The sequence below is a fragment of the Anabrus simplex genome, chromosome 3, assembly GCF_040414725.1.
Source record: "Anabrus simplex isolate iqAnaSimp1 chromosome 3, ASM4041472v1, whole genome shotgun sequence".
NCBI classification, from domain to species: domain Eukaryota; kingdom Metazoa; phylum Arthropoda; class Insecta; order Orthoptera; family Tettigoniidae; genus Anabrus; species Anabrus simplex.
Window position 1 is genome coordinate 157,875,547 of NC_090267.1, and position 12,799 is coordinate 157,888,345.

General features: G+C 39.6%; 1 protein-coding gene across 5 annotated transcripts in view; it reads right to left on the reverse strand.

Annotated features, from left to right (window-relative positions):
* The window catches only part of LOC136867134 (cationic amino acid transporter 2), a 289,680-nt gene that overhangs the window by 157,729 nt on the left and 119,152 nt on the right, over positions 1–12,799 (reverse strand). For all 5 annotated transcript variants that reach the window (XM_068227031.1, XM_068227028.1, XM_068227029.1 and 2 more), the window contains exons 3-4: positions 11,970–12,098; positions 3,447–3,602 (exon numbers count right to left, since the gene is read on the reverse strand). In XM_068227031.1, coding sequence (XP_068083132.1) covers positions 3,447–3,602; positions 11,970–12,098 — 285 coding nt within the window. The remainder of the gene's footprint in view (positions 1–3,446; positions 3,603–11,969; positions 12,099–12,799) is intronic.

Sequence of the window (12,799 nt, forward strand, 5' to 3'; positions counted from 1 at the left end):
TGGGAAAGCTTTAGCGTCACCAGAAGTTAGCACATCTCGGCACGTGTGGAAGACGTTGGTCAAGAGGAACGTTCAGCCAATTACAACGCGTGGATGTGGCCAAAATGGAGTTTGAATCGCGCGGAATTAAAATCCCAGGTTGACCAACATGGATATCTGCAGGAAGAAGACATCGCTATAAAGTAATCAGTTCTGTTAGTTGACGGATTTCCACAGGTCGGAAAGTGTAAAATCATAAGGAATAAGCTATAGAAATAATCTGAGTCAATTTTTGTGTCATCAGGAGTGTGTTTTATGTTAATTTTTATTAATATAAAAGTCATTGTGAATAGCAAGCACGCTGATTGGTTGATTCTTTAAACATGCGGAAATCCCATACCTACAACGGCGTTAGCCAAGCTTCTCAAGCGTCCCAAGCTGTGAGAGCGTCACTCTGACTGTGTGAATCGCTGGGAGTGAGCGTTGTTCTGTACTGCTCTGATACTTGTGTGCGAATGTTGCCACGTGGATAGATATATTACAATGTATGGTTTTTCGACCGAGAAACAGTAATTTTAGTTGTGAAGTTTGCTTAATTAACTGGTGCAGTGCTAAATTGCCGATTTCATCATGACGCAAAGTTTTATTCCAAAGTAATAGACAGTAATATCAGCCGCATACTGGTGAGTGAAGAAGAGACGCTCAGCTGTATTGTACTTTCGTGTCGGTCGCGTGTCGCGAAGAACTTTCATACCGAACCGCGAGCCGCTCTAACTAACTGTATAAAACCCTAAGTCTTATTAATTTTACGTGTGTGTTTCTGTCAGATTAATGTTGGCTTAGTTCATAGCCAACAAGGGTTTATTCGGCAGGTGCAAATCGAGCGGTGAAGATGTGTTTACTTGAAGTCTTCTGTGTTGCAGTGTACAGGAACTTTCATCAAGAAGATAGCACCGCCCAAAGAAGAAAGAAGATTGTTTCCATGTGTTAAATCTGTGGTGAACATGGAGTAGGACATCACCAGGGCGAGGATGTGAGCCGTTGCCAATGTCCAGAGAGTCGTCAAAGATAAGACGCTTGTTTTTAAATTAGTTGGCATGTTATATGAATTATGTTTAAATACTAGTGAAGTTTAGTGTAGGGATTTTTCTTTAACGTAATTTTTGCCTGACGACATGTGTTTATTTCACATTGTGATGCTGTATATACGGATAGGAGGGGAATGCATGATTTCTATATTTTTATTTTACTTTACGATTAGTTAGACGGGATATTGAGGGAGTTGTTAGGATTTATTTTGTTTTTGTGTCATTATGCATGTTAATTAGCTTAGAATTATTCCGATATTCTTGTATGTTAAAGATAGGAGGATTAGATTGACAAGATCATCCACTTTCCGAGTTAAACACTTAATGCGCTGAGAGTAAATTCAATTTTTCTTTTCATTTAGAAAGTTAGTAAGAGTAAGATTGCATGACGCATGTTATTTCAGGAGCTGTAACGTGTGGAGCTGTATAACAACGTTGAATGAGAAAGGAGTCTTCCAATGTGCGTTCGAAACTGTGTCGTACAATGATTTGAGTGAGAATCGAACCTGGATTTATAATAAGAAAGGCTGATGAGATCGTAAGAAATATAAGAGGATTCAATGCATGCTGATTTAAGAATTTGATTATGCAGGTCGATTGCTTGCCTGATGAAGTGATATGAATTATGTGCAGTGAGTATAGCCCTGCAAATGTATTCTGAGAGATTATTAAGACTCAGAATTGACGGGAAATTAATGTCAGGCCAGTGAGTCTGTTGTGTGTGATAAATTATTATAGCATGCTAGCAAGATGTGAATTTCCGTGTAGTTGAGGAAATATGAGCTCGCCTTACAGGTTTACTTATCAGCCGTGTTTATATAGACAGCGTGAATGAGATGTCATTTCCGTAATACAATCTTGTCGAACAGTAACCAAGCCCTCAGTGCAGTATTGAGTTCTAACATTTCTTTTCAGCCCACAGCAAAGCAGAAAATAGGTGACAGAGGAACGCACTTTCTGGTGCGCAAATGCAGGAGAGGAACGCAATGTTGCCCATTGCTTTCCGCTTGTTTAATAAAGGATAATATATGTTTTCTCTTACAGGATGGCGTTTTGTGCAATTTCATGTTGTTTTGATATGTTGTCTTGTTGTTTAACGGGGAACAGCCCGAGTGCTGAGTGAATGTTGGTGGTCAATCTAGTTCTCCCTAGATCCTTTTAGTGAATCGCGTTTGACGTCGAATCAGTGTAGTATGTAAGATTTCCCTTTCCTAATCCGATGTAAATATTTGAGATACGTTAATTTTGTGATTGTTGTAAACATAGCGTAGGGAAATGCCACTAGTATTTTCCATAATTCATATCATGTCTCATTGCGTCTTAATTTTCTTTTTATGTTAACTTTTGCGACAACTCTCCGGAATTTAAATCCGTATCATTGTGATACTTAACATCGTGCAACTCCATGCTAATCAGATACGTATACGAATACTATTATGATCATGAACATTGGTCAATCATGAGAAGTCATTTGAAGTTCACAAATATTCAATGTTGTGTTTGAACTTTCCTTTTGTATTTAATTATTTGAGTAATTAACGTTTTGATGTCCATAGCCTTTTCAATTTTATTTTTGAGATAATTTTATAATCATTTATTATTTGATTTCATTTATGTTAATATGATTCATAGCCCATATTATTGATTCTCATTCGAGTTATACCTCCATTTTCCTGTCATATACTTATAATTAGGTGATAAACTTCGACTTTTAGACTTGCACATCGACTACCAACCCACCTCTCTGCCCAAACTGGAGTTAGTCGGATGTTTTAAACAGGAATGGAGGCATCGTGCTAGAGGGTTATTACCCCTGCGTACGGTACAATACATCCCAAAAGATGAAGATGTTACAGACGTGAAAATTGGTATTTAGAATCTCCTTTAAAAATAAAGTAACATGTATTTTTTGTTTTAGGAAAATCCACTTAGGTGGAGGTCAGGGAAGGACTGATAAAGGGGTTGAATTCTCTTTATGGGGATACTTATGCCTCAAAAACTGAAGATGTTGCAGACATGGAAATATTTATTCGGAATCTCCTTTAAAAATAAATAAACATGTTGGTGCTTTTATTTTTCAACTTGAGAGAAGACTGTTTCTCACATGTACATTTCTATGTCGCATGGTCACCTAAGACAGGAAAGACAGAAAAGAGTTCTGGGGAATATAAAGCTCAATTTTTCGATGAGTTTTTTTTTTTTACTTTAGGGATTTTCAGATAATGTGTTAGTAGAGTACCGAGGAACGATTACTTTTATCAAATTACGAAATCCACCCGAGTCAAGCCGGAGGTAACTGCTAGTCGTGAATAATAAGGAAGTTACTAACATGGCCCTGACCAATTACGGTATAAATTTAAGTTGAAAGTAGTCTCTTACCTGCAAGTATCATCACCATACCAAAGGATAGGAAGTCAGGATACGGCGATAAGAAGTCGATATCGATAGGTATCGCATCTCGCATGGCACGCTCCATTGTGCCATTTGTTAACGTGTCGATATAGTTGCTCAGTCCTCGGGCCACAGAAGCAGTACCTACAAAATATATTATCATTGTTACATTTCTGTAGCCTGAAGTGTTGGGTCATTTTAAATGAATTAGTATTTTACTTAAACCAATGTTTTAGACAACAACAGATCAGATCAGATCTCCGTGCATTTCCAATAACTATATCTTTATCTTTTCAAGAAGTACTTATTCGGGCCGTCATTAGTTTCTTAACAAAGTACCGAAAATTTTCTTGGTTTTTAATAATGATTGCTCTAGTCTAATAATTCTTATTATATAAATTATTTTAATTTTTGCTCACCTATCACGTGATATAATACTATTTTTGCTAAAGGAATTGGGTAATATTAGTGTATAAATTATCAAGGAATATCTCTTTAAAATGACGCACATTAAGTCGCGACCATCGTGTATATTACTAGGGATACCAAAATTCTGAAAGGAAAGGACGGCGCCAACTTCAACATTTTAGTAAAACGTAACCTTATCTTAGAAATGTGACTCGCTCCTTCACACACTGTCCCTTCTCTATTTCTCTGAGGATTCAGCTTTTGATATGACATCTTCATCACTGAATTCTGTTGACATTCAGATTCCAGTACACAACAAAATCTTACATTAAAATTCTTCTTCTTCTTTACCTGTTTACCCTCCAGGGTCGGTTTTTCCCTCAAACTCAGCGAGGGATCCCACCTCTACCGCCTCAAGGCCAGTGACTTCAGACTCTGCGTCTGGGGATACAACCGGGGAGGATGACCAGTACCTCACCCAAGCGGTCTCACCTGCTATGCTGAACAGGGGCCTTGTTGGGGATGGGAAGATTGGAAGGGATAGATAAGGAAGATGGAAGGAAGCAGCCGTGGCCTTAAGTTAGGTACCATCCCGGCATTTGCCTGCAGAAGAAGTGGGAAACCGCGGAGAACCACTTCCAGAATGCCTGAGGTAGGAATCGAACACACCTTTACTCAGTTGACCTCACGAGGCTCAATGGAGCCCGTTCCAGCCCTCTTACCACTTTTCAAATTTCGTGGCATAGCCGGGAATCGAACCCGGGCCTCCGGGGGTGGCAGAAAATCACACTAACCACTACACCACAGAGGCGTACTTACATTAAAATAAAAAATATACGATCAAGGTGAACAATTTTTCAGCAAATCGTATAACCAGTTTACAATCTAAAATCTAAATTTCGTGCTTCTTAGAAAATAGATTCAACACCCTCAGTACACCCTACCCTTGGGTACGCTCCTGGCGTTTAATTTAATGTGGTGTCGAGAACAACGAAGTGGGAAAAGAGACTATCGGACGTCGTCAGAACATTTCAAACGAATATGTTTTACTGTCTATATTCTCTAATTCTAATTGGAATGTTCTAGACGTTAAAGAACCACTCGGAAATTCGTTCCAAGTCCTCCGTTGTTGCTGATTTCATGCGGTGATGGTGAAAACTTCCCCTGTCGACACCACAATGGTTTCAACACTACTGTAGTAACGAATTTAAATGTGAAAGTTGCTCTAAAGTATCTACCATTTTCCTACAACCCTGGTGAAAGTAAAACTACAGTAAATTAAAAGTATTTTCAGTGGAAAGTTTTCTTTTTCATGGAAAGAACGTAAGGTCCAGATGGAAATACATTCTAGACATGTTTCGCGCCAAACTAATAATACCAAAATCACGTCCTGGAGATAGTGTAGGTGATTATGCTAATAAATATCCTGACAACCATCTGTCCAATGAAAAAGATCGACCGGACCTACTGGAACCTACCCAACCGCGCTAGTCACCACTTTACAACAATAATAATACTAATAATAATAATAATAACAATAATAATAATAATAATAATAATAATAATATCAAGACAGGTGTTCAAGGTGATGGGCTGTCACCTCTTTTGTTGAACTGCGTACTTCAAAAGGTAATACAGGAGTGGCGAAAGACATTAAAAGAAAGAAATCTTTACAAACCATTAAGGGCTGGGATTAAAAAAAACGAATGGGAAATATATTGCTTAGCGTTCGCTGTTGATATAGCCCTGATGACAGAAAATTTAGAAAGTGCAACAGAACAGATCAATGTGTTGAAGGAAGTAGTAGAACAAACAGGTTTACAAATTTCCTTTCAAAAGACGGAAGTAATGTCGAACATCAAAGATGATACGACCCAACTAAACACCAAATATGGAACGATAAACCATGTTAATAAATTTCAATACCTTGGGGGATGGATCCAGAAAAATGGACTTGACCTAGGGGCCATAGCAGCAAGAGTCAAGAAAATGGAAGTCGCTTTCCAAACCACCCGCAACATACACAAAAAGAAGTGCTTTTCTCTGTACAAAATATTTCGTCAGAACAACACTGTCATCAAACCATTACCCTGTATAGTCCGACTCGTTGGCTGAACGGTCAGCGTACTGGCCTTCGGGGATTTTAACCTTAATTGGTTAATTCCAATGGCACGGGGGCTAGGAGTATGTGTTGTCTTCATCATCATTTCATCCTCATCACGACGCGCAGCTCGCTTACGGGCGTCAAATAGAAAGACCTGCACCTGGCGAGCCGAACCCTTCCTGGGATATGCCGGCAATGAAAGCCATACGACATTTAATTTCACCGCTGTATAGATCTGAATGCCTTATCCTGTCCGAGAAATGTTTGCTCGCCAATTTAGAGAGGAATGAAAGAAAGATCCTACACACTATACTGGTCCCAAACTATTAAAATGGAATCTACATTAGAAAATCCAGGCAAGAAGTGTACTCTAAGATAGAGAAGATCACGAGCACAATGCGTAAAGGCAGAGTTCGCTTCTACAGTCATATACGACGGATGATCGACTCTCGATGGACGAAACGTGTCATCAGTAAATTTTTATCAAATCAAAAAACGGAAATGCCATGGTACGTTAAGGTCATGAAATATCTTCAAGAACTGGGAATACAAGCAGAAGATGCACAAGATCGAAATCTTTTCAGAGCAGCCTTTCACGATTTTGGAGACATTCCGGGACGAAACACGGGCAACTGGTGCGAAATGGACAGAAGAAAGTCGTGCTAAACACAGTGAGCTAATGAGGACGATCTGGATCAAGCGAAAAATGAACAGATGCCACAGTGTAAAGTGAGGCTTTTCGTGGTCCTAGTTGACCGAACAGCGAAGTGGAATGAATGAATAATAATTTTGTTTCGTTCTTTACCTCTTCGATACACATCCTGCCATGCTGCTGTCCTCTCCGCTCCGTTACAAAACCACTAATGTCATTACAATATTCTGATGCACCCTAAATCTGTGTTTATCATGGAGCGGTGAAGTAAGCAGAGAGGAGAGCGCTTAGTGTTTAAGTAGAGCGCTGTTGTGTGCAGCATAATGAGATGAGAAAAGGGACTGTCCGGCTTAGTATTGTTGGGAGATCAGAAGAATGCACATATCCGGTGGGGCACGGGACGGAGGGGTTTTCACCAGCAGAGCCAGTGTCTCAGTGGTTACCATAGCAACTCCGCTACTACCCAGACGACTTTATATTATCTTCCACTGGCAGCTCTTCGCTCTTGTCAGTTGTTATCCAGCAAACTGCAAAGTGTGAGCCAATGTTTTCGTGTAGCAGATAAGAGCAGATAAGAGCCGATCTGTCTGGGCTGAACAGGAAGTTCGTGCTTGCAGGCCACATTCCTCATTCTTGCATTCTTCTCATCTCCACACAGTAGCAGTAGTTTGCCGAAGCAGCTTCCACAGTGTGTTGTCATGATATCTCTGTCGAAGTATCGCAAATGGAAATGACTCTAACGCGGCTAAATATTATTATGTATATGCAGCCAGGAATCTAATGCGATGGAGTGTTCGTCCTATTAATACCGACAGACCAGAAAACGGAGATTTCAGTCGTTGATAAGAGAAATTCCCTTTACATCCACATAAATTCCGACAGAATTTTAGGATGTCCATTCAAATATTGGAGTATATCCTATTCACTTGTACTCTGCAACTCAGATGCCACATGGTCACAAAGCTTGTCCAAAAAAATCTGCTTTAGTGTTTCTTATCCCTTGGGTCCCATAATGGCCGAAACAAATATCTATAGTATAGGCTACTTATTAGTTGCTCAGGTGAAAAGGTATTTTAAAGAAGTGAAGAAATGCACGTGTTTTACATGATACTTTAGCAGTTGGTATACCTTACACATTGTAATCATGGGACCGTGGTAACACTCCTCAAAACATTTAACATACTGTCATGGAATGCCCGCTGAAGATGCTATAGGGAAACATCTATGACTTACATCCACCCAGTGAAGAACCCATCAGCTGGTTGACACCACTTGACATTCAGTTCTGATATATTTACTTCTTACTTGTGTAATATCCCCCGGAAGTGTCGATAAGAGATATTCTTCATATCTCGATAACGTGTTAATTTGTTGTTGTTTCTTTTTTTGCAAGCTGCTTTACGTCGCACCAACACAGATAGGTTTTATGGCGACGATGGGATAGGAGTGGGAAGGAAGCGCCCGTAGCCTTAATTAAGGTACAGCCCCAGCATTTGCCTGGTATGAAAATGGGAAACCACGGAAAACCATCTTCAGGGCTGCCGACAGTGGGGTTCGAACCCACTATCTCCCGAATACTGGATACTGACCGCACTTAGGCGACTGCAGCTATCGAGCTCGGTGTGTTAATTTGTATATCGCAGACATTTGCATAGCTAATAATAAAGTAATATTTTCATAGTTATAGTACCAGACGTACGGCAATGATTCGTATAGGAATGATTATTGAATGTTATTTCATAGTGGCTTTACGTCGCACCGACACAGATAGGTTTTATGGTGACGATGGGACAGGAAAGGCCTAGGAGTTGGAAGGAAGCATCCGTGGCCTTAATTTAGGTACAGTCCCAACATCTGCCTGGTGTGAAAATGGGAAACCACGGAAAACCATCTTCAGGGCTGCCAACAGTGGGATTCGAACTCACTATCTCCCGTATGCGAGCTCACAGCCACGCGCCTCTAACCGCATGGCGAACTCGCCCGGTTGAATGTAATTTAACGTAGTATGTAGGCTGGTACGTGCGCAGGATAACGGTGTATAGCCTCTAAAATTGAGACCAATTGACGGTGCAGACACGTGGCCAGGCATGGCCGCTTGAAACCATGCGTGTAACGTCATCTTTACCACGATATCCAGTAAACCACCCAATGCTAGCAAACAACTTCAGGTGAGGCCACTCTCACAGGCCGTGTGATGCAGTGGGCCTAAAGCTGCTTGTACGGCTCCTTCAAAGCGTAAGCGCGAAAGTTTGTGCGGTAAACTGTGGTTTTATTATTAGTTGATAGCATGCATTTATGCCTTTTCTAGTGATATGTATTGTTTACTGTTCACTGTGTCTTCTGGTAAGGGCTAGAAAAAGCTTGTTACTTTCATTGATCTGTCTCAGTCTCATCCTTGGCTTTGACAACATGAAAGTAACCGAGGTATGAGTGATGCTAGTAAGGTTATACCTTATCCAGCCTGTTCCTGCTATAAATGGTGTGAAAATGTCACTCCTAGGCTCGGTTGGTGCGAGAATTTAGTGGGATTAGCAGAGTGATATATAATAGCAACTTCTGACTCAGGAAAGCAACGGGAAACTACCCCGCTCCTCATTTCCCTAGTGTGCCTCTTCAGTGACGCCAAGGCTATCTATGACAGCTGTTGGAGGAGCTGTGGAGGATCAAATCAGCCTTCAGGCTAATACTCAACACACATACAACATGCATTTTAACTCTAATTTGGTGTAACTAATGCGTATGTGAACTTAATTTTATTATACCTGGTCTCCCCATCACATGAACCGATGAACCACCACTGCTGTGCGACCGTGTTAGAAGCGGTGGAAAAGTAATGGAACACACGTGCGTGGGACTGATCACGACAATACATACTACGTTTAATTACATTAAACCGGGCAAGTTGGCCGTGCGGTTAGAGGCGCGTGGCTGTGAGCTTGCATCCGGGAGATAGTGAGTTCGAATCCCACTGTCGGCAGCCCTAAAGATGTTTTCCGTGGTTTCCCATTTTCACACCAGGCAAATGCTTGGGCTGTACCTTAACTAACGCCACGACCGCTTCCTCCCAACTCCTAGGCCTCTCCTATCCCATCGTCGCCATAAGACCTCTCTGTGTCGGTGCGAAGTAAAGCCGCTAGCAAACAAAGAAACAACAGATATCCTGAAGACGAAATTCTCCGAAATTTATGAGCTTGCAAGATGCTTCGTGAGAAGCCGTTCTTTTATTCGAATGGACGCTTTAAACAAAAGTAAGACATTCAAGAGACCGGGTTTCAGTTAATACAATAGCGATAAAGAAAGAAGAAAAGCAAAGAAATTCCACTGATGCTACGGATAAGTGTATTTGATATTTTTTAATATTAGCATTATTCTTTGTGTATAACATACCTGTTACTTTTTTATGAAAGTATGTTGTATATGAAACCAGTGCTAAGAATGTTAATATACAGGCTCATTAATTTATATGGCCTATCTAATGTTAACGTGGAATTTGTCAGTTCCTGGCACTTGGAGGAGAACATTTACTGTACTGTTTGTGTTATGGACAGTTTCCTAACATTTGCTGTTTGTATTGTTGACAGTGTATATAGTTTCCCAATATTGCTCTCCTAGTGCCCCTGAAATGCACTCTTGTAAATGATATATTTATTTGAAAATCTTTGATGGATTTGCACTTGGTATACTGGAAGAAGTAGCTTCTGTCAGATGAAATGCATGTGAAAACGTTGTTTTTATGTTTTGCATAGTTTGAGGAAACATGTTCTTAAAGGATTCAATTAGTATAATCATATTCCCATAATTGAAAGTGCGAATAACTTAGTCTTTAGTTACTTGATTGGAGTAAATTCCTGTAGCCTACAATACTTTGCGTTATGTGAAAAATCTGAAGTAAGTGGGTTAACGAGAAATTCTACAGGGAGGGCAATCAATTTGGTTCTCAACCCGTAAGTCAAGCTCAGTTCTAATGAAACTCATAATATCATCTCCAAAAGGCGAGTACATACAATGAATACGCCAATAGCTGACCAAGCTAATAAATCACTGTATTAAAGGGAAATATATTGTGCTATAATTGGGTCACAAATTACTCTGAAGGCATATTTGGGTTCTGCATATAATGAGAGAGTATTGCTGTATTATTACTATGTTATTTTTCTGTAAACTGAAATTTTCGTTGTCTTTAATTGCATAGTTACCAGTTTATCCAACCTCAAAAGCAGATGCTGATGTAAGGCAACCGTCGAGACTGGGTACCTAAATCGTCGGACACCACCTGTGATGATCTTCAATTGTGACCTTCAATTATGTTATTTTATGTCCATTTTTAAAAACTTATATATATTTGGCGGTCTCACAACTTGATGACTTACGTATATATATTATTTACGGCCACAAAGTCGAATATTTTTACACTAGACTTCTCGACTACAATTACAAAGGATAAAGGTTCTATTCAAGGATAGCCTTAATTAAATGCAGCATCTGTTGACAAATAATCTTGTTTCAATTGTCACAGTAGAAACATCAAGTCTACTTTCCCAATTAGAGAAACTTTCTAATTAATCCTTTTTTTGTTTGTTTGTTTGTTTGTTCGTTCGTTCGTTCGTTCGTTTGTTAGTTTGTTTGTTTGTTTGTTTGTTTGTTTGTTTGTTTGTTTGTTTGTTTGTTTGTTTGTTTGTTTGTTTGTTTGTTTGTTTGTTTGTTTGTTTGTTTGTTTGTTTGTTTGTTTGTTTGTTTGTTTGTTTGTTTGTTTGTTTGTTTGTTTGTTTGTTTGTTTGTTTGTTTGTTTGTTTGTTTGTTTGTTTGTTTGACTGATTGAATGTTTGAATGATTCATTGACTAGAATGATTAATGAATATTGAATTTTCACGACCGCATTGTAATCGAAACAGACTTTCAACGTATTAGGTCGTGTTACGTACATGTAGTACGTGTTGAAGAGATGTTAAGTACAGAACAAAAATGTACGTAACACGACCTAATACGTTGAAAGTCTGTTTCGATTACAATGCGGTCGTGAAAATTCAATATTCATTGACTTGGCCCTCAACGGGCAACTTGAACGCACTCTACAGTGTGATGGTAGTAGTACCAGACCTGTAGCTCAGATCCTTTCCAACAGAACAAAGATGGCCTAGGCCACCATAGCTCAATTGGTAGAGCAACCGACGCGAAATCGGGAGGTTGTGGGTTCGGATCCCATTGGTGTCCGGCTGGCCATTTTTGTTCTGTACTTAACATCTCTTCAACACGTACTACATGTACGTAACACGACCTAATACGTTGAAAGTCTGTTTCGATTAGAATGATTAAATTGATTAATTCCGATTAGGTCTACAGTACTCACCAATTACATATTCCAAAACAAGATTCCAACCAATAATGAAAGCAGCAAATTCTCCCACACACACGTAGCTGTACACGTAAGCTGACCCGGCCCTTGGCACCCGGGATGCAAACTCAGCATAGCAGATACCTGCAATTAAATATGTTAAAATAAACACAGCATTGCACAGAAAAATTTAACATTTCTCTACCCAAACTTATTGCAAGCTTCATAAACTTGCTGAATAAAATAAATGCCTTACTCCAATTTGACTACAATTAATACCAGTTAGAATTGGTTGAATTTAATTTTAAGAAGTATTTACATCTTCCTGACCAACACTTTACACTCTTTAGAACTTAAGTAGGCACAACTCGACCTATTAGAAATGTACATGTCAAGCCATCACAGAAATGAGAGTTAGAAAGTATTTCATAAAAGAAGCTATTTTGCTTTACGTCGCACCGACACAGATAGGTCTTATGGCAACGAGAATATAAGAAGCATCAGAAGCATATTATCATGAAGATATCCTTGTAAGTAATGTATGAAAGTTTGTGTAGTAATAATAACAATAATAATAATAATAATAATAATAATAATAAAAATAATAATAATGAAAAAATGAAATGGTGCCGGGAGTGTCCGAGGACATGTTCGGCTCGCCAGATGCAGGTCTTTTGATTTGATTCCCGTGAGCGACCTGCGCGTCGTGATGAGTATGAAATGATGATGAAGACGGCACATACACCCAGTCCCCGTGCTAGCGAAATTAACTAATGATGGCTAAAATTCCCGACCCTGCCGGGAATCGAACCCGGGCCCCTGTGACCAAAGGCCAGCACGCTAAC